The sequence below is a fragment of the Drosophila bipectinata genome, chromosome 3L (assembly GCF_030179905.1).
Source record: "Drosophila bipectinata strain 14024-0381.07 chromosome 3L, DbipHiC1v2, whole genome shotgun sequence".
Taxonomy (NCBI): Eukaryota; Metazoa; Arthropoda; class Insecta; order Diptera; family Drosophilidae; genus Drosophila; species Drosophila bipectinata.
The window spans coordinates 738,451-755,850 of record NC_091738.1 but is presented as its reverse complement, the minus strand read 5'-3'; the positions used below and the strand labels follow the sequence as shown (position 1 = coordinate 755,850).

Below are 17,400 nucleotides of genomic sequence, written 5' to 3'. Positions count from 1 at the left end.
GATCGACAATACCCTGGAATGTGTTTTATTTGGGCAATCACACGTGGAACTTTAATTACCCAATAGTTAGTCCCGCAAAACATTTTGCCGTCATTTTCTTCCGAAAGACGTAGGAGAATTTCGAAAAACAATGTTTTTTATGTATTCCACCCGAACATTTTCAATCGAAATGTGATTTATTTATAATGGTGCGAATTTAAATTTAAATTTGTTAAAAATAGCCACAATTGACTAGGAAAAATACGCGGAATGGTCGATTTATGATGGGATTCCTTCAGAGCGTTGCGAACCATTAAGGCCAATTTGTAAATGGCAAGTAATTCGGCTCACAAATAAACAGCCACCGAATTGCGGCTAAATCCGACCAAGAAAATCAATTGGATTAAATAAAGTACGCACGACCGTGATTACAAGGCCGATGAGACAGCAGTTTAGTAGTTTAAGGCAATTACATTGAGTTTATTGTTCGATTAGCTTAAAATTCGTACGGACTACGTGGCTCGCCTGTGCCTACATTACAAAGAGTCAAATTGGAAGTTTAAGATCGACTACATATCATTGTGCGCTATGCTCGTTACTCTCTAGTCTCACTATGTACTACATATCACAAATTCGGATATTATCTGTATTTAGATGCTAGTAAAAACCTACATGCTACTTGTCAGAGAAGAATCAAGTGGACGGGAAGCTTAGTTCCCCTAAAAAAGGTACTCGAATAGTTGTATTTTGAGTGTGTAAAATTGTGTATCGTAGTGTGGAAGTTTTTGGTTTCTAGCTGATTCAATTCTAAAGCTAATCCTAAAGCACTTGAAGCCTTAAAAGCATTTGCATTTACCATTTGATGATGTTGCAGATATCACAAAAAGTTCCTAACTAATCTAGACCTGCATATAGCGATAGCTGGCCGCGGAGCTGCGGTAGTTTCCCTCGCTCAGCTTAATGTATTGACCCAGGAAGTTCAAAACAACAGCACTCCGGCACAGGTTGTGCAGGTAGCCCAGCAAGTGGGGCGTCAGGATTGTGGTTAGTATATAGGCAAGCTGAGGCACTCGATCCGTGTGTCCCATCGGGCATATCCAGTACCCCCGCCGTACAGCATCCCTGGTGTGGTGAGTGATGAAGGCACAGAGTAGCGACCCCAGCATTAAGCTGGTCCGGAAGTAGTTCAAACAGGCGGTGCATATGTAGAACAGCAATATTATCAGTATAATAGTGGAGCAGTGCATAAAGGGTCTTCTTGATAAATTGGTCGCATCCTTGGAAAGAAAAATGCACGTTCAATATAGAGTGTCCGTTGGTAGTTAACCCACTTACTTCCAAGTACAACGAACGTGCCTCCACAAAGTGGTCCAGGTCAATGAACGATGACACAACGAAACAGGTGAAAATCAATATCCAGCCGAAAAGTTGCGAGGCTAAAGAAATCAATTCACAGCAATTATTTGTGGGCAGGGAAAAAAGAATATAAGCTTGTGAAATAAAAAGAAATTAGAATTATGTATAAAGACGTAATACAACACGCGAAGATTTATGAAAAATTAAAGCAACAAACTAATCAAAAATTCTCTGCAGACATTTTAGATAAGATAATGTTCTCATTATTGCCAGCGTACACATTTCATAAAAAAGTGAAATATAAGAAATAAATAAATAGATAACTAAATACACAAGAACTACTAACTCCTCTCGTAGAACTGCATGGCAAATGCAATCCCCGTGAGGGCTCCTATGGCCGCATGGGTGGCATTATCCGCCAGAGCCTTGAGGAGCGGATGTTGGGTGAGCTCCACAAAGTTGTCCCCCAAAAGACACGTTATGGTCGTCAAGGTCGTCAATACAATCCGCATGTAAACCATTGTGTGGCAGTGGGGCATCGATTTCTGGCACTCGACTTTTCCGGCTTGATCGGCTGCTGTGGATTCTCCACGTCTTGGACGGACTTCCAGGGATTTCTTTGGATGGCGTACTACTCCAGTATTTGCTCCTCAGGGTAATCTCCTTGGCCACGTACTGATAGCATTTTGTTTATTCCCAATTTGTTGTGAAATCCCGGCGAGGATAATTGACTTTGGTTTACATTTGTAATGCATTTAGTGTGACCGTGGTAGCCAAAAACGCCGAAACCACTGTTTAAAAAATACCAGCACTACTATTTAATTCAAATTTTTAAATATTGCTTAATGTATAAATTAAGTTTGTGATTTAAAAATCGTTTTCAAATAAAATGTATTTTAAGAGAGAGAATGTGTAATTTTTGGTTTATGAATTTGAATTTGTTAATTCATTCGTTTGAATGGATTCCCCATAGTTTTTTTTTGGGCGCCAAGTTTGTTTTTCAGTTCATTATCTAGATTCCTAATTTTGTTGTATAAAAGCTAGCAGGTTGTTTTATTTGCATAATCTTTTGTGCATAACAATTGAATAATTGAAATCAAACAGCTGTGGGAGGAACTGCATCGGTATAAGTGCTTAAGTGGAATTTTCCATGCCAATTTTTGGTTCTAGTTGAACTAAACTAGATGAGCGAAAAAAGCTCGCTCTGTTTGTGTTCTTCCTCTCTTACAAAAACAATATCTAAGATCGTTTATGTTTTAAAAAAACACATATTTATTCTATGGAAAAAAACTAAAAACGAGAACACGTTTTCCTAATTAAAATATTTTAACAGAAGGGTACGATAACATTGAAGGGATAGTTCTTGCTTTTGATGGCCTGTTTGGCAAGGATAAGACGATCTCCGGTGTTGTAGGTCTGCAGGACAGCATGGTCCAGCTCGTCCAGTTTGAAATCAAAGATGTTAAAGTTATCCTGGATACGCTGGGGATTGGATGACTTGGGCAGAGGCACAACTCCAAGCTCAAACTACAAAAGGAAAATAAGTTTCAAGAACTCTTTCATAAAAATCATCTCCTACCAGATATCGCAGCACCACTTGGGCAGTGGACTTTCTGTATTTATCAGCTATGGCCTCCACCTTGGCATCATAGATATAATTGGGGGTCCTTGTGGCAGGATTGCCTCTGCGCAGTGGACAATAGCCAGTCACCACAATATCATTCTTCTTGCAGAGTTCGATGAGCTGCGTTTGTATGAAAGCGGGATTGCACTCGATCTGGAAAATAATTTGTATTTATTAAAGATTCTTCAGTTAATATATAAAAGCAATTACCTGATTTTGAACTGGCTTGATTTTGCAGTTGGCCAAAAGGCGACTCAATTGATCGGAATTGAAATTGGATACCCCAATGCTTTTGGTTAGACCCAACTCCACCAATTTTTCCATGGCGCGCCAGGTGTCTAGGATATCCACATCACTGAGGAAGGATAAAGATGATAATAGTTTTGGTACAAAATATATTAAAATGTACCCAATACACACCTAAGTTCCACTTCACCATTCTCATCGGTGGGAGTCATAACATTGTCGCCGCGGTAAACATAAGAAAACGGCCAGTGAATCAAGTATAGATCCACATACTCCAGACCGAAGTTCTCGAGGGTCTTACGACAGGCGTGCTCCACTCTTTCCGGTTCATGAAAGTGATTCCATAGCTAACGAAAACATTTGATAAAAACAAGGTAAACACCTGACATGGGAAAACACTTACCTTGGATGTGATGAAAATATCTTCCCGCTTGATGACACCTTCCTTGATCTTCTGGCGCACCGCTGCTCCCACTTCGCTCTCATTTCCATAAAAATAGGCGCAATCTATGTGCCGGTAGCCCACATCTATGGCGTGGAGAACTGCCCTCTCACAATCGCCCCCTAATGACTATAAGGGTGAATCGAAGGTTATCGGGGGGATCCTCTACAGCTGATAAGATACCAATATCAGAGATTCGATCTCCACTTACCGAGTAGGTTCCGAGACCTATGGCTTGGATCTGCGTTCCATCGTGGTGCTTCAGATAGGGAATATTATTGGTGGACATGTTCCTGGTTCGGTAGTTGCTCGCTAACTGAGCAATTGCGTTTATGGCTTATAACTAAATACTCACTACACTATTATTTCGAGCAATTGCACGTGAAGTATTTCTATCTGTGCGATCTTTGAGTGCCTCCACCATGAAACAGCAAAATTGATTAACGGTTTTTTTCACCATAAATGACGTTAACATGACATGGCTTTGACGTTAACGTGGCTGTTTGACGTTAAAGAATATTAATCTTTATTACATGTTTATTTATGGGGTTAATATGTCTTCAAAAAAGGAAAAGAAAGTAGTTAACAGCATTCCTTTAACAATTTTGTTATGTATCTGTATGAGATTATATCCTATAAAAAATGAAAGCTATTTTTCCCGAGTCGCTATAGTGTAGACAGAGTATATAGTGCATGTGGAGTCGACTGTACAGTAAATCCCTTTACAAGCTCGTAGATCCTTTTTGAAGTTTTGTAATTAACCGAAAATTCTAATGCATTTCTTAATGTTTCAAAAATGAAAAGAAAGTAGCTAACAGCTTTCCTTTGACAATTTCGTTATATATCTAAAAAGAAAAGTATTTTTTCCAAATCGCTATAGTACACTAAAAAATCCCTTTTCAAACTCGTTGATCATTTTTTATTTTTTTTAAATTATCGAAAATCTTAATGCATTTCTTTATGTTTCTGTAAAGACATGCCTAGGGAATTTCGAACACCTTTTAATATCCTTCTACTCGCCGGTAGACAAGAATTAATATGTAGTATGTAATCTTGAAGTGATAAAGCCTGAAGTGATTTATAAAATAAAATAATCAATGATCAATGTTCGAATTGACTAATTTAAACCCGTAAACATTTTTCCAATTCTAATAGAGATTTAGAGATAGACATTTCTAATAAATCGAATAAAATGACAAAATTTGTTGTATATATTTTATTTTTTATTCTTCAAAAAACATTTATAAGTCATAAAGAATTATTTGAAATATCAAATATAATATAATATTGCTCTTTTTCCATTTCAGAACTCAATGCTGAAGGGATAGTTTTTGTTTTTGATGGCATGGACCATGGGAATCAGACGTTCGCCAGTGTTGTAGGAATCCAAGATGGCATGATCCTCGGCATCCAACTTGAAATCAAAGATTTTGAAGTTCTCCTCAATGCGCTTGGGATTGGAAGACTTGGGCAGTGGGATAGTTCCGATTTCAATCTTCAAGGAAAAATAAAAAACGCAAGTTTAAGAGCTGATTTTTGGAGAAACTAGAAGATTCTTACCAAATAGCGGAGCACCACTTGAGCCGTGGACTTCTTGTACTTGTCTCCTATAGCCTGAACCTTGGCATCGTAAATATAATTGGGAGTCTTTTCCGCAGGGTTGGGCCTGCCCAGCGGACAGTAAGCGGTCACCACAATGTCATTCTTTTTGCAGAGAGCAATCAGTTTCTTCTGGTTCAGAGCGGGATGACATTCGATCTGGAAAAGTGTTTATTATTGAAGGTCTCTTTACAAATAAACCGCAATCTACGTGCCTGGTTGTGGATGGGCTTGATTTTGCAGTTGGCCAGAAGGCGAGTCAGTTGCTCGGAATTGAAATTGGAAACGCCAATGCTCTTAGTAAGCCCCAGCTCCACCAGCTTTTCCATGGCACGCCAGGTGTCCAGGTAATCAACGTCGCTAATAGTTAAAACAACGTTAATAGAATTGTGAGCTATAACTTTAGAAAAACTCACCTCATTTCCACTTCTCCTTTGGCATCAGTGGGCATCATTTCATTGTCACCCCGGTAGACATAGGAGTAGGGCCAGTGCATCAGGTAAAGATCTACATAATCCAGACCAAAATTCTGAAGAGTCTTACGACAGGCGTACTCCACCCTTTCCGGTTCATGGAAGTGGCTCCAAAGCTGCAAAATAGTTCATTATTATACGAGTTTTCTGCCTGGTTTCGTGGATAGCCAACCTTGGTGGTGATGTGTATATCCTCCCTCTTGATGACGCCCTCCTTAATCTTCTGCTGCACCGCTGCACCCACCTCGCCCTCGTTCTCGTAGAAATAGGCGGTGTCTATGTGCCGGTAGCCCACATCGATTGCATGGAGAGTGGCTTTCTCGCAGTCCCCGCCCAATGACTTTGAAAGGGAAAACAAAAAAACAGTTTAAAGTTTATTTAATATTCTCTTTTTCTCAGCTGATAAGCCGGCGATTATTTCACCGATTGATATCAGAAACGTGATCTCTAAAGAGTCTACTCACAGTATAGGTTCCCAGTCCGATGGCTTGGATCTGGGTGCCGTTGTTGTGCTTCACGTACGGAATTTTGCTGCCGGACATCTTTGCGGTTCAACAGGTTCTGACTGACTCGCCAGCTGCTCTTCAAAATAAATAAATAAAATTTTCGATCAGAGCTAGTGGCCGGCTCTCAGCAAAGTGAGAGTACCTCAATGTCTAAAAAGCTTTTAGAACCTAATCAAAGTACAACATTATTACTAAAAGCTCAAAGCTATAGATGACAACGCTTTTTTGAATTCTTCCTTCTAAATTTTCAATTTTAATTCTGCAAAAATTTTAATTCTTCGATCGGCCAATTTTTATCCAATACTCGAGCGGAATACCTTCAAAGTTTTCCAAATGGATTCTCTATTAATCTGCATTTAAATCTCACAACAAAATTTTCGATCGATATTTTTCGAATTTTTATGCGGAAGCCCCTTGTAAAAACAGGATATTCATATATGGTCCAAAGCCATGTCTGTATCTTGGCCAATTTGTATCCGATTCTCAAGTGGAATACCTCAAACGTTTTGTGAATGAATTCTCTATTAATCTGCATTTAAATCTCACAACGAAATTTTCGATCGATATTTTTCGAATTTTTGTGGGGAAGCCCCTTGAAAATGCAGGATATTCATATATGGTCCAAAGCCATGTCTGTATCTTGGCCAATTTCTATCCGATTCTCAAGTGGAATACCTCAAACGTTTTGTGAGTGAATTCTCTATTAATCTGCATTTAAATCTCACAACAAAATTTTCGATCGATATTTTTCGAATTTTTATGGTGAAGCCCCTTGTAAAAACAGGATAATCATATATGGTCCAAAGCCATGTCTGTATCTTGGCCAATTTTTATCCGATTCTCAAGTGGAATACCTCAAACGTTTTGTGAATGAATTCTCTATTAATCTGCATTTAAATCTCACAACAACATTTTCGATCGATATTTTTCGAATTTTTATGGGGAAGCCCCTTGTAAAAACAGGATATTCATATATGGTCCAAAGCCATGTCTGTATCTTGGCCAATTTCTATCCGATTCTCAAGTGGAATACCTCAAACGTTTTGTGAGTGAATTCTCTATTAATCTGCATTTAAATCTCACAACAAAATTTTCGATCGATATTTTTCGAATTTTTATGGTGAAGCCCCTTGTAAAAACAGGATAATCATATATGGTCCAAAGCCATGTCTGTATCTTGGCCAATTTTTATCCGATTCTCAAGTGGAATACCTCAAACGTTTTGTGAATGAATTCTCTATTAATCTGCATTTAAATCTCACAACAACATTTTCGATCGATATTTTTCGAATTTTTATGGGGAAGTCCCTTGTAAAAACAGGATATTCATATATGGTCCAAAGCCATGTCTGTATCTTGGCCAATTTTTATCCGATTCTCAAGTGGAATACCTCAAGCATTTTGTGAATGAATTCTCTATTAATCTGCATTTAAATCTCACAACAACATTTTCGATCGATATTTTTCGAATTTTTATGGGGAAGCCCCTTGTAAAAACAGGATATTCATATATGGTCCAAGGCCATGTCTGTATCTTGGCCAATTTTTATCCGATTCTCAAGTGGAATACCTCAAACGTTTTGTGAATAAATTCTCTATTAATCTGCATTTAAATCTCACAACAAAATTTTCGATCGATATTTTTCGAATTTTTATGGGGAGTCCCTTGTAAAAACAGGATATTCATATATGGTCCAAAGCCATGTCTGTATCTTGGCCAATTTTTATCCGATTCTCAAGTGGAATACCTCAAACGTTTTGTGAATGAATTTTCTATTAATCTGCATTTAAATCTCACAACAAAATTTTCGATCGATATTTTTCGAATTTTTGTGGGGAAGCCCCTTGTGAAAACAGGATATTCATATATGGTCCAAAGCCATGTCTGTATCTTGGCCAATTTTTATCCGATTTTCAAGTGGAATACCTCAAACGTTTTGTGAATGGATTCTCTATCAATCTGCATTTAAATCTCACAACAAAATTTTCGATCGATATTTTTCGAATTTTTATAGGGAAGCCCCTTGTAAAAACCCAGAGGTCCCAAAGTCATCTTGGCCAGTTTTAATCTTATAGTCTTTTGAAAAATACTAATTTTTCCGGTAAATGTCATACCCGTATTTCTAATAAAAGCTCACCCTGGGGCCGTTTTTGTGTGGCGCATGTCTGGAGCTTTCTCCGCGGAGGAAACACTTGGAATGTGGCACAACATCTGTTATTCAAAGAGGCACAATGTATCAGACCTTGCCACCGTCGCAGGCTGAAAATGAAACTTAACTGAAGGAATTTTTGAAAACGGCTGGTGAGTTGCCACCAAAGTTGCTATAGTCTGCGCTGATAATAAGAAAATATTCAGTGAATGTGATGAAAAATTAATAAAAACCTAAAGAGTTTAGTTTAAAATTACCTTAAACAAGGATTAATCGCAAAGTGCGTGTGCTGGAATCTATTAATATCGAAAAAAGAGGTAACAAAGCCAAGTCACGAAACGTGGGCTGGCTAAATTCAATATACCATAACTTTTGTTAACCAAGTGCATGTTAAAGTCCCATTTGTTGGTCTGGTTTAGTTTTTGTGAGGGGCTTTTCTTGGAGGTGTAGGAGATGCAAGCCATGGTTAGCTGAAAATTATTGTATTGTAATTTCAGTATACGCAGCACGCCTTTAACTGCGCATGCCCCGGCCCCTTGGCCAGAAACCGAGCAGTACCAGTGTCAGTTGCCGCAGTCTGGAGCTCCGACTCACCCCCTCCCGAACGACAGTGCCACCGGAATAGCTGCGCCACCCCCCGCCAATCGAGGCCAACAGAAAAAGGAGGAACAGCAGCAACAGCAGGTGACACCTGGGCCACCTCAAGGCTGTTCCTTTCGGACAGTTTCGGAATGGCGGCCGTCGTCCACGGTTGCAGCAGTCCCCGCCAGCGTTCCTGCAACGGCAGCAGCTCCCCGGGCGGTCATCATGGCTCCACGCCCTCCTCCGCCTACCCCACCATGCCGAAATACTCCAGGACAGCCAGTCAAACGCTGTACGCCACCAGCCAACAGCTTTTCGGTGGTGGCCTGGCGGACAATTACGGCAATGGACCGCTCTACATGTCCTCTGGCTCCGGGCAGCGTCCCCTCTCCGCCTCGGCTCTGCCGGAGACGGCGGCGGCCAGCCGAAATTACTGGGGCCATCATAATGCCTTTTACCACACCGGAGGCAGGCACTACAATAAGCGCAAGTCCGCCGTAGAGCTCCTGGCGGAGTCCAAGCCCTTCTACATCAAGTCCGAGGCGGTTTTCGAGAGACTCCAGCAGTCTGGCTACCGGAATGGCTCCGGAAACAATGGAGGCAGCGGCAAGAGGGGTCGCCGGCCGGAGGAGTCTCATGGAGGTCATCACTATGGGATGCAGCAGTACGACGACCTGGAGGAGCGTCGCTACATGAGTCTGAATATTAGCAGGCAGCAACAACAGCAGCAGGTAATTAAAACATAACAAAAAATTATAAAAAATCTAAAAGGGATTAAAAAGGGGTGTAACAATTAATTAATCTCTTATAATCTTTCTTTGCAAGCAGCAGCAGCAGTACCTGCACAATCACCACCCCCATCCCCACCCACACCAGCACCACCCGCACCGTCACTCCGCCCAGGGCCAAGGTCAAGGCCGGGCGGGGGGTGGTAGTGGAGCTGCCGTGAACAACAATCTGCTGCAACACAAGCTGCGCATGCTGCTTGGCTCGGAGGCGAGCAAGGAGCGAAATGGAGGCGGCACCTTGAGGCGCCACGAGTTGAGTGACGGCAGTGCCGAGCTCCTGCCCACCGACTACGGTGAGGACGATGCTGGCCAGGCGGGTGCCTTGAGGATACCACCACCACTTTATATGCCGGCTCACGGATTCGGCCGCGATGGAGAGGAGCCACTGGTGCTCACGGAAAACTATCGACCAATCAGCCCGCCGGCGGAATACGCGGCCAAGTCGGGACAAGCGCACAATGATCGTTACAGGTTGGTTTAACGACACTTATTTAAGAGTATGTATAACTCCTGTGAAAACTTTCCAGATACAACTATCAGCGCTCCTATTCGCACTCTCACGAAGTGGCCAATGCTGGTGAGGAACGGGCTCCGTATCCTTCCGGGGATTTCAACATCAACAGCCACAAGTCGCTGCCGGATCTGCACACCCAGATCAGCCGTCATTCACCGCACAGCGAGATCCTGAGCTGCTGCAGTCGAGGCAACCGCTCCATCAAGTCCGCCGGAGAGTCATCCATCAACCGGGACTCCGGTGGAAGCTCCGGGCACTATACCCATCGCAGTGAACCCTGCTACAAGCGGGAGAGGCAGAGGGATGCAGCCCCCCCGGCTAGTGGCACCATCAAGAACTGTTGCACCCTGGTTGCGGCCACGCGAAGGGATAGTGGCTCCTCCACCCAGCACAGTGCCAATTCCTATTGCGGCTATGTCACGCCGGCGGGCGAGTACTCGGGCATGAGTAGTGGACGTAACCCGGAGTGCCTTGACTGCCGTTGCAAGCAGGATACTATGGGATCGGATTACCTATTGAATTTTACGCCCACGCCGGAAGTGCCGGAGGCCTTCCAGGACGACTACACCCCGACACCGCCTTCGCCGCGCTTGAAGACGCAGACGCCACGCTACTCGAGCTCCTCTAGCCAGCAGCTCCATACCAGTTCCCAGGGCTACACGAGCATCAATCACTCGCAGAGCTCCCTGGTCCAGAGCCCGGGATCGGCGCCCTCGGTTGACGACATTAGTCCACCGCCAATTCAGTTTAAACGACAGAGGTGCATCCGTTTCAAGAACAGGAATCGACTGCCCGTTCAAGGAGGTAAGCTGCCAATAAAATCCTTACCTGCAGAACTAGAACATAAACGAAAACCTTTTTAGAAATTGGAGGATCATCTGGTGTCTCCGGAGGAATCAGCGGATCTGGTGGCGGCCTGGCCCCAGGAGTCGGAGTCCTGGCCGCCTACAAACAGCACCGCGGCAGTGTGGAGCACGAGAACGTTTTCTTCCCCAAAGGTTTCACCACGGAGGGCTACCACAACAGCCTGGACATGGAAAGGGAGGCACTGAATGCCAGCATCTCGGAGCTGGAGAAGTTCTTCGACCGCCTGGGTCTCAACGACGAGGCCTTCCACGAGATCTACAGTCAGCCGAGGCGGCACCACTCGGAGACGGACAACGGGTCGGATGATTCCAGCACCGTATTCTTCTCGGACGTGAGTACGGTGGACTCCATGAGGCTACCGGATAGCACGGAAACCCAGCCACAGACCACACAGGCCTACCGGCCCTCGGAGCCGCCGTCTATTGTGGAGCGGAATGCAAGGATCATCAAGTGGCTGTGCAATTGCAAAAAGATGCAGTGCACCTGAGGACCACAGGAGCAGTGCAGCTGCGGATTTGGCCGATGAGGCATTTGCGGAAACGGAAGCCCCGGGAGACGAATGGATTTGGGGAGCATGACGAATCCCTTGGGCATTAGAAAATGTATCTTGGTGTTATATGCCTAATATCAAACTGAATCTTTTTACCTGAACAATATATATTAAACTTAAATTTCTAAATCTTGCCCAAGGATTTGATATGCAATCCAGCATAATCCGTGAGCTCCAATCCAAACTAAAACACACTGCTCAATATGTCAAGTTAAGTCAGTTTAAAGTTTAAACTTTAAAGCAAGTTTCGATTTAGAAAGATTAGCCTCACCTCTCACCTACCTGTACAATGGAACTAGGAATTATAGGTCCAGAATCCTGGACTCTGATCCTTCTTAGCTGCGATCGCTCCGGCGCAGTTCAATTAAACCATTATTGATATTTGTATTTGCTAAAGGTAATGAAGTTGTCTTACGTATACTATGTATTAACCAAATAGCAAAGGCCATCGTTCGTAAATTAATCTTATACACAAGCGGTATTATTAGATGAATTATTGTACAATTAGCTCTCGTAACTTATATAAATATATATATAAACTCGTATGACTAGTTGCCAAAAAATTCAAATACAAATGTGAATTACACGAACTCACTGAAACCACAAATTGAAATTGAAATGAACCTACCTATTTATGTAATTGTACATGGTTTGCATGACGAATAATAAAATATTTACGATTATCAAATTAATTGAAATTCATATGTCCTGAAGTTTTATTATTTGGGGCACTATTTGGTACTCATAGGTCTTTTTTAACCAAAACTGAATAATACATACAGGTTTTAGTTTTTGAATATGGCGGGCAGTGTAGCAGAGCTGCCAGACTATACTTTTTTTATAACCGGTTCGGCACTGCCACTTCTATGTGGCTTCTATTTTAAATTTAATTTAATAAAATGTTATTTTCAATTTGTATACTTTAAAATTTTATTGTGCTAACATTATATATTATATTACAGATTATAATTGTTTTTTTTTAAACAAAAAAAAAAAAAAAATGGCCCGAAAAGAAGCATACTTTTTGGAGCAACGCTTTGTGGCTTTACAATTTATCTTTTGTTATTTTTGAACTGACTTTAATTTACAAAATTAAGCCATTAATTGTTTCTTAACACAAAAAAAGTCGGTCATTTAATATTCTGATATTTAGTCACCTAGTTATTAAAACACCTGCGCGGAACAGATGAATATATAAGCTTCTAGCTGTAGTGCATCCAAATCAGTGGAGGATTAGCATCTGTCCTTAGCCGATATGAAGTTATTGCTATCCCTAGCTGGGCTGGGATTAATATCCCTGGCCTTGGGTCATGGAGTAAGCCAAATTCTTTGCAGAAGTGTAGTGCATATTTTAACTGATCAATCGTTTTTTAGAATCCTTGGGAGCAACAGCCTACGCCCCCTGTGAAAAAGGTTCCCGTTCCTATACCCGTGCCAGTGCCTGTTCCTGTACCAATCCCGGTTCCGGTTAAACCACAAAGCGGTGGTGGAGGAGGAGGAGGTGGCGGCAGCACTGATGGTGGCGGAGGAGGGGGAGGCGGCAGCGGTGGGGGTGGCGGCGGCGGCGGTGGTGAAGTTGGAGGCGGTGGAGGAGGTGGTGGCAGCGGCAGTGGCACTTGCCCCCGTCCTTCTCCCGAAACTTTACGGGTAAGTGCGAATAAAATAAATCCTTCAGCCGCAAACGGCTTAACATTGAGCTCCGATCTTTCCGTTGCAGTGCCTCCGGGAATGGGCCTGTCAGTACGTCATCCGCCTGGATCTACGGTAAGTGTCAGCTTCCGGCTCGCTTCTTTTGGATACTCTTACCCAGTTATATATATTATGTATATATTTGCCTTGACAGCTGCCTGCTCACTTTAAATGGTAACCCATTGCTGGGCAATCTCATTTCCATACCGGGTATCACCGGCGGTGGCAGTTCCAGTGGCGGTGGTGGCATCTTGGGTAATCTGCTGGGCCGCTAAAATTGGACCCGAAGCTGGCGAAAATGTGTGCACATTAAATCCAATAAAAAAGGGCTCACACACTGTGAAAACAATTATTCCAGATATGATTTTGAGCAGAAAGCTTAAACTTTAAAACTTTAAATATTTCTTTATTATTTATGGTATTCACTTTTAAAAAAGATTGAAAGTTAATATTTTTTTTAAAAGAGCTTTGTAGTAAAAGTAAGACATTGAAACGCTAAAGTGTATTTTAATGATAAAAATTATTTAAGACGAGATAAAGAGTGTGCTTAAAGTAAATCATGTTCTTGTCCCAATAAAGAGTCCTGTCTGATTTTATTTTTGAAGCCATTGGATCTACCCTTAATTACAGGTGACGGCATTTTTCCCCCAGTGCACAAGTGTCATTGGAATTGGATGGAATCGAATTTCGGTCGATGGGGGGTGGCTGGGATGAGGACATTGTGACACCCAGATTGGAATTGCTGCTCCTGTTAATGGGCAACCAATAATCCTTAGTATTGGAATTGGTGTAAAAATGGCGATAATCGCCGGCATAACCGTTAACTTGATTATTGTTTAAGTGGCACGCAATTAAGCCGGGCAATTCTCAAATTAGCCTGGATGGCTTCGGCCATCTCTATGTTTTTTCATCTTCTATGTCCGCAATTGAACTCTGGCCTTTAACTCCGGCAATGGCAATGGTGGGTCAGGTAGGGGCTGGCTGGGAGGCTAGCAGGTTGGGCTGGGACTTTAAAGTATTGGCAGCTAGCGTGCAGCTTGCGGAGAAGCTTGTGCTTGTGCGAATAAAGTCGCAAATCATTGAAGCATATGCAATTATTCATTTTGAGGTTGAATGCGCTCGAACGCACACAATGATACAAGAACACGGACCTGGCAGCCTTTACGTTTGAACGTCCATACATATATATATATCTGTATATATATGGTACATGTCCATATACATACATATATCTCGGTGCGAGTGCAGTCGGAGCTAAAGGAAATTTAAATTCAGGAGCAGTTCCTTAAACGAGGATGCTCCATAAAATTCGCTTTTACTACGCATAGTTTTCATCGCATTTGTTTTCATTTTTTGTGGCATTTGTTTTTCTTACCCTCTGTGGCAGCTTTTTTTTTGGCCGTTGTGCCCTCTGTTTGCCTTGCTTTTAATGCCCTCTTGATTGCAGCCTCGTTGGGGTCCCATTTTGGGGGCAGAAGACAGATATGTAACCCCAACACCACCCACTGGCCGGGACACTCCATCTTGGTTAATCCATCACTTGCATCCACAGCTCAATAGTCTGGGACCTTCCAATTTCCTTTGCCCTTTTATAATTAACTTTATGTGTATGTATTTAGTTTTATTGCTCGTTAGACAGCCTGGCTCAGAGACAATGAAACAACAATTTGTGATCGCCCCCAATCGCCGCCCCCAGTCTCGCCAGAATATCCTGCGGTGGCCTTTCGCCCAACGTGTGTAGGCCATTTTGGAATTTTACTTTGCCATCGTCATTGGCGCACAGCCGTTGCCATTATATTAATTACAAACGTTTGCGCCGCCACAGCTTCCAGCTTCCTGAAAGAGCCAAGAGCCAAGAGCCCCTCCAGCCCCCTCGAGTCCTGTCTGTGCCTGGTTTTCGTCCTGTTTTTTGGGGTCCACTCCCTAATGGGCACAACAAGTAAATCACACACAAAGCTCTAAGGCGATTTCAGCGACGCAATCGAGGAGACGAAACCGAAAGGACCAAATAATTTCCATTGAATGTGTGAAACTCTGCGCAGCTCTTAACGAGCTCTGGTTGGGTCTTTGGCTCTGGCTCAAGCTCTGGCTGGAGGTCCTGCTCCGGGGTCCTGGCCTCCGTCTCAGAAATTCATTTAAGCGCGCCAGACACGCGTCCTTTCCGGCTAGTGACGAAAGCTGGAGTGGCAAGTGGGGTGTGGTCTTTAACGACTTCATTTTCAGTGAAACTATTTGGCACTTTGACATTGCATCTTTAAGATAATTAAAAACAATAGAATAAAGTTAAAAATGAGTTGGGGGATGGAAGATATTGGAAATTTTACTGTAATTGGAAAAGATTATTGTTTTCTTACATCTTTTGTTTTCAAAACATAAGCCAGATTTCTTTTAGACTTCCATAAATCAAAATATAAATTTTCATATTTTTAAACACTTTTTTTTATTTACAAACTCTTGTTTGTAAAGCTTTAAATTCAAAAGTAGCTTATCTTAAATCAACATTTTCACTTACCTTGAAATCCATCACTTTGAATAAAACCAGTTTCACATCCACTCACAAGTTCAAAACAAACACTACTCACTCTGGCCGAAATTTGTTTTCTTAACATTTATATTTATTTTGTGTTTAAATATTTTTACATCTCTTTGTCGATTTCGTCACTGCCCATCGGGCAAGGGCCACTCCTTCAGATGGGATTAACTTTGTAAACTAAGGGAGTTTCCATTTAGCCTTTATTCCTCCTTCGTCGTGCCTTTGATGGCATCAAAGCTGGCAATATCCGATTCCGTCGAAGTGGGAGGCGCAGATGTGGAGGAGGATGTGGTGGTCCCCAGAGTTGTCACTTCCTCGGGTTGTTGGGTGACCAGGTTCTGAATAAAGGGTTTTTTAAGCTCATCTCCATAAAGGATTAGGGGCTGGTTTTTTTTAAAGCGAAATTACCTCAACGTCCAGCGACTTGGACTCGCCCTCCTTGAAGGCCTCGGCCAGGCCTGGATGGATTTCGCTCAGGGGCTCATCCCCGTGACGGATATAGACGGGAACGTGACCTTTGCGGGGCTCCAGCTCCTGGTAGGGTGCCGCTGGGGAAAATTTAATTACAGTCCATTAAATTATGTCGCCGTGGTTGTTTCTGTTTCTGTTTCTGCTGCTTATCACTCCGGTAATCTGCCGCGCGCCTTGGCTATGACATACACCCGGAAGCCTTGAATCACGGCAAAGCGTAATTATGACTAACGAGCCGAGTGGCCAAAAGCAAAAGCAAACTGCAAACACAAACACTCGCCACACGACTCGCCACGGCCCCCTTTGCGTACTACGCCCCTGAATCTTTAGTTCTGGCGCTCGAAAACCTGTTTCTCAGCTCTCATCCCAAAACAATAGATGCGAATATTTTACAGCAGATGTGCCATAAATTCGAAACATTTAACGCTCGTTAAAAAATATAAATCGCATTCTAGTTACCACTAAGTACGTCTTGGCCGTAATCTTACCCTCGATAGCCAGCAGACCCAGAAGCACCAGGAAAGCTATGTTCATCAGGCAGAGACTGATCTTGACCATGGTCTTCGGATTTCGTTAGTTTCTTCCGGCTGTTCTTTCTTCAAACTGCGATCAACGCGACTCCAGACTCGAGACTCAGGCTAGATCGTCCAAAAGCGAAGCTTAAATCCGACTCAATGTGGGGAAACTTTTGCCGGGCCAATTACTCATGGATAGCAGCATCAGTACACTTGGAGAAACCATACCCTGATTGGTTTTTGATTTAAGCTTTGGGGTTTGCAATTAAAAGATATTTATTTCAAATTTTCAGGATTTTGTGACTGTAGTTTAAGTAATTCATGGCGTTGTATTAATTACCATTTCAAGTGTTTAATTTTTAAGCCCAGCTGGCAAACTCATTAAATATGCACTAAGAAAAATGGATAAAAATATATGGTTAGTGGGGGGATGTATAATATTTTTAATTTGGTAGATTATATTATGATGTAGTGCATAGACTTCTTTAGAAGTCTATTATCTTGTGGCATTGAGGC

General features: G+C 42.4%; 6 protein-coding genes across 8 annotated transcripts; 2 read left to right on the top strand and 4 right to left on the bottom strand.

Annotated features, from left to right (window-relative positions):
- Window positions 1–430: 430 nt before the first annotated feature.
- LOC108126185 (transmembrane protein 267) lies at window positions 431–2,109 on the bottom strand. The gene is made up of 3 exons (XM_017242648.3): window positions 1,682–2,109; window positions 1,315–1,415; window positions 431–1,256 (listed from the first exon to the last, which is right to left on the bottom strand). The coding sequence occupies exons 1-3, from the start codon at window positions 1,872–1,874 to the stop codon at window positions 879–881; spliced, it is 672 nt and encodes a 223-aa protein (XP_017098137.2). The 5' UTR covers window positions 1,875–2,109; the 3' UTR covers window positions 431–878.
- Window positions 2,110–2,583: 474 nt separating this feature from the next.
- Window positions 2,584–3,977, bottom strand: LOC108126187 (1,5-anhydro-D-fructose reductase-like). Its single transcript, XM_017242650.3, has 6 exons — window positions 3,859–3,977; window positions 3,609–3,776; window positions 3,380–3,552; window positions 3,170–3,314; window positions 2,915–3,112; window positions 2,584–2,862 (listed from the first exon to the last, which is right to left on the bottom strand). Exons 1-6 carry the CDS (start codon window positions 3,934–3,936, stop codon window positions 2,662–2,664), a joined length of 963 nt encoding a protein of 320 aa, XP_017098139.3. The 5' UTR covers window positions 3,937–3,977; the 3' UTR covers window positions 2,584–2,661.
- An 871-nt stretch (window positions 3,978–4,848) lies between these two features.
- Window positions 4,849–6,341, bottom strand: LOC108126182 (aldo-keto reductase family 1 member B1). Its single transcript, XM_017242645.3, has 6 exons — window positions 6,184–6,341; window positions 5,892–6,059; window positions 5,663–5,835; window positions 5,462–5,606; window positions 5,208–5,405; window positions 4,849–5,142 (listed from the first exon to the last, which is right to left on the bottom strand). The coding sequence occupies exons 1-6, from the start codon at window positions 6,259–6,261 to the stop codon at window positions 4,951–4,953; spliced, it is 954 nt and encodes a 317-aa protein (XP_017098134.2). The 5' UTR covers window positions 6,262–6,341; the 3' UTR covers window positions 4,849–4,950.
- A 2,017-nt stretch (window positions 6,342–8,358) lies between these two features.
- Window positions 8,359–12,380, top strand: LOC108126442 (uncharacterized). Of its 3 annotated transcripts, none has more exons than XM_043214170.2 (5): window positions 8,359–8,527; window positions 8,873–9,688; window positions 9,783–10,216; window positions 10,273–11,063; window positions 11,123–12,380. In XM_043214170.2, exons 2-5 carry the CDS (start codon window positions 9,107–9,109, stop codon window positions 11,611–11,613), a joined length of 2,298 nt encoding a protein of 765 aa, XP_043070105.1. In that variant the 5' UTR covers window positions 8,359–8,527; window positions 8,873–9,106; the 3' UTR covers window positions 11,614–12,380. The 3 variants fall into 3 exon arrangements, with proteins under 3 accessions (XP_043070105.1, XP_043070106.1, XP_017098540.2); XM_043214171.1 differs by lacking the exon at window positions 8,359–8,527 and adding an exon at window positions 8,594–8,692 and having other exon boundaries at window positions 9,786–10,216; XM_017243051.2 differs by lacking the exon at window positions 8,359–8,527 and adding an exon at window positions 8,594–8,692.
- A 468-nt stretch (window positions 12,381–12,848) lies between these two features.
- Window positions 12,849–13,699, top strand: LOC108126138 (homeotic protein ultrabithorax). The gene is made up of 4 exons (XM_017242574.3): window positions 12,849–12,991; window positions 13,051–13,323; window positions 13,394–13,440; window positions 13,520–13,699. The coding sequence occupies exons 1-4, from the start codon at window positions 12,932–12,934 to the stop codon at window positions 13,638–13,640; spliced, it is 501 nt and encodes a 166-aa protein (XP_017098063.2). The 5' UTR covers window positions 12,849–12,931; the 3' UTR covers window positions 13,641–13,699.
- A 2,259-nt stretch (window positions 13,700–15,958) lies between these two features.
- Window positions 15,959–17,019, bottom strand: LOC108126222 (uncharacterized). The gene is made up of 3 exons (XM_017242687.3): window positions 16,858–17,019; window positions 16,307–16,446; window positions 15,959–16,236 (listed from the first exon to the last, which is right to left on the bottom strand). The coding sequence occupies exons 1-3, from the start codon at window positions 16,925–16,927 to the stop codon at window positions 16,099–16,101; spliced, it is 348 nt and encodes a 115-aa protein (XP_017098176.2). The 5' UTR covers window positions 16,928–17,019; the 3' UTR covers window positions 15,959–16,098.
- Window positions 17,020–17,400: the final 381 nt, after the last annotated feature.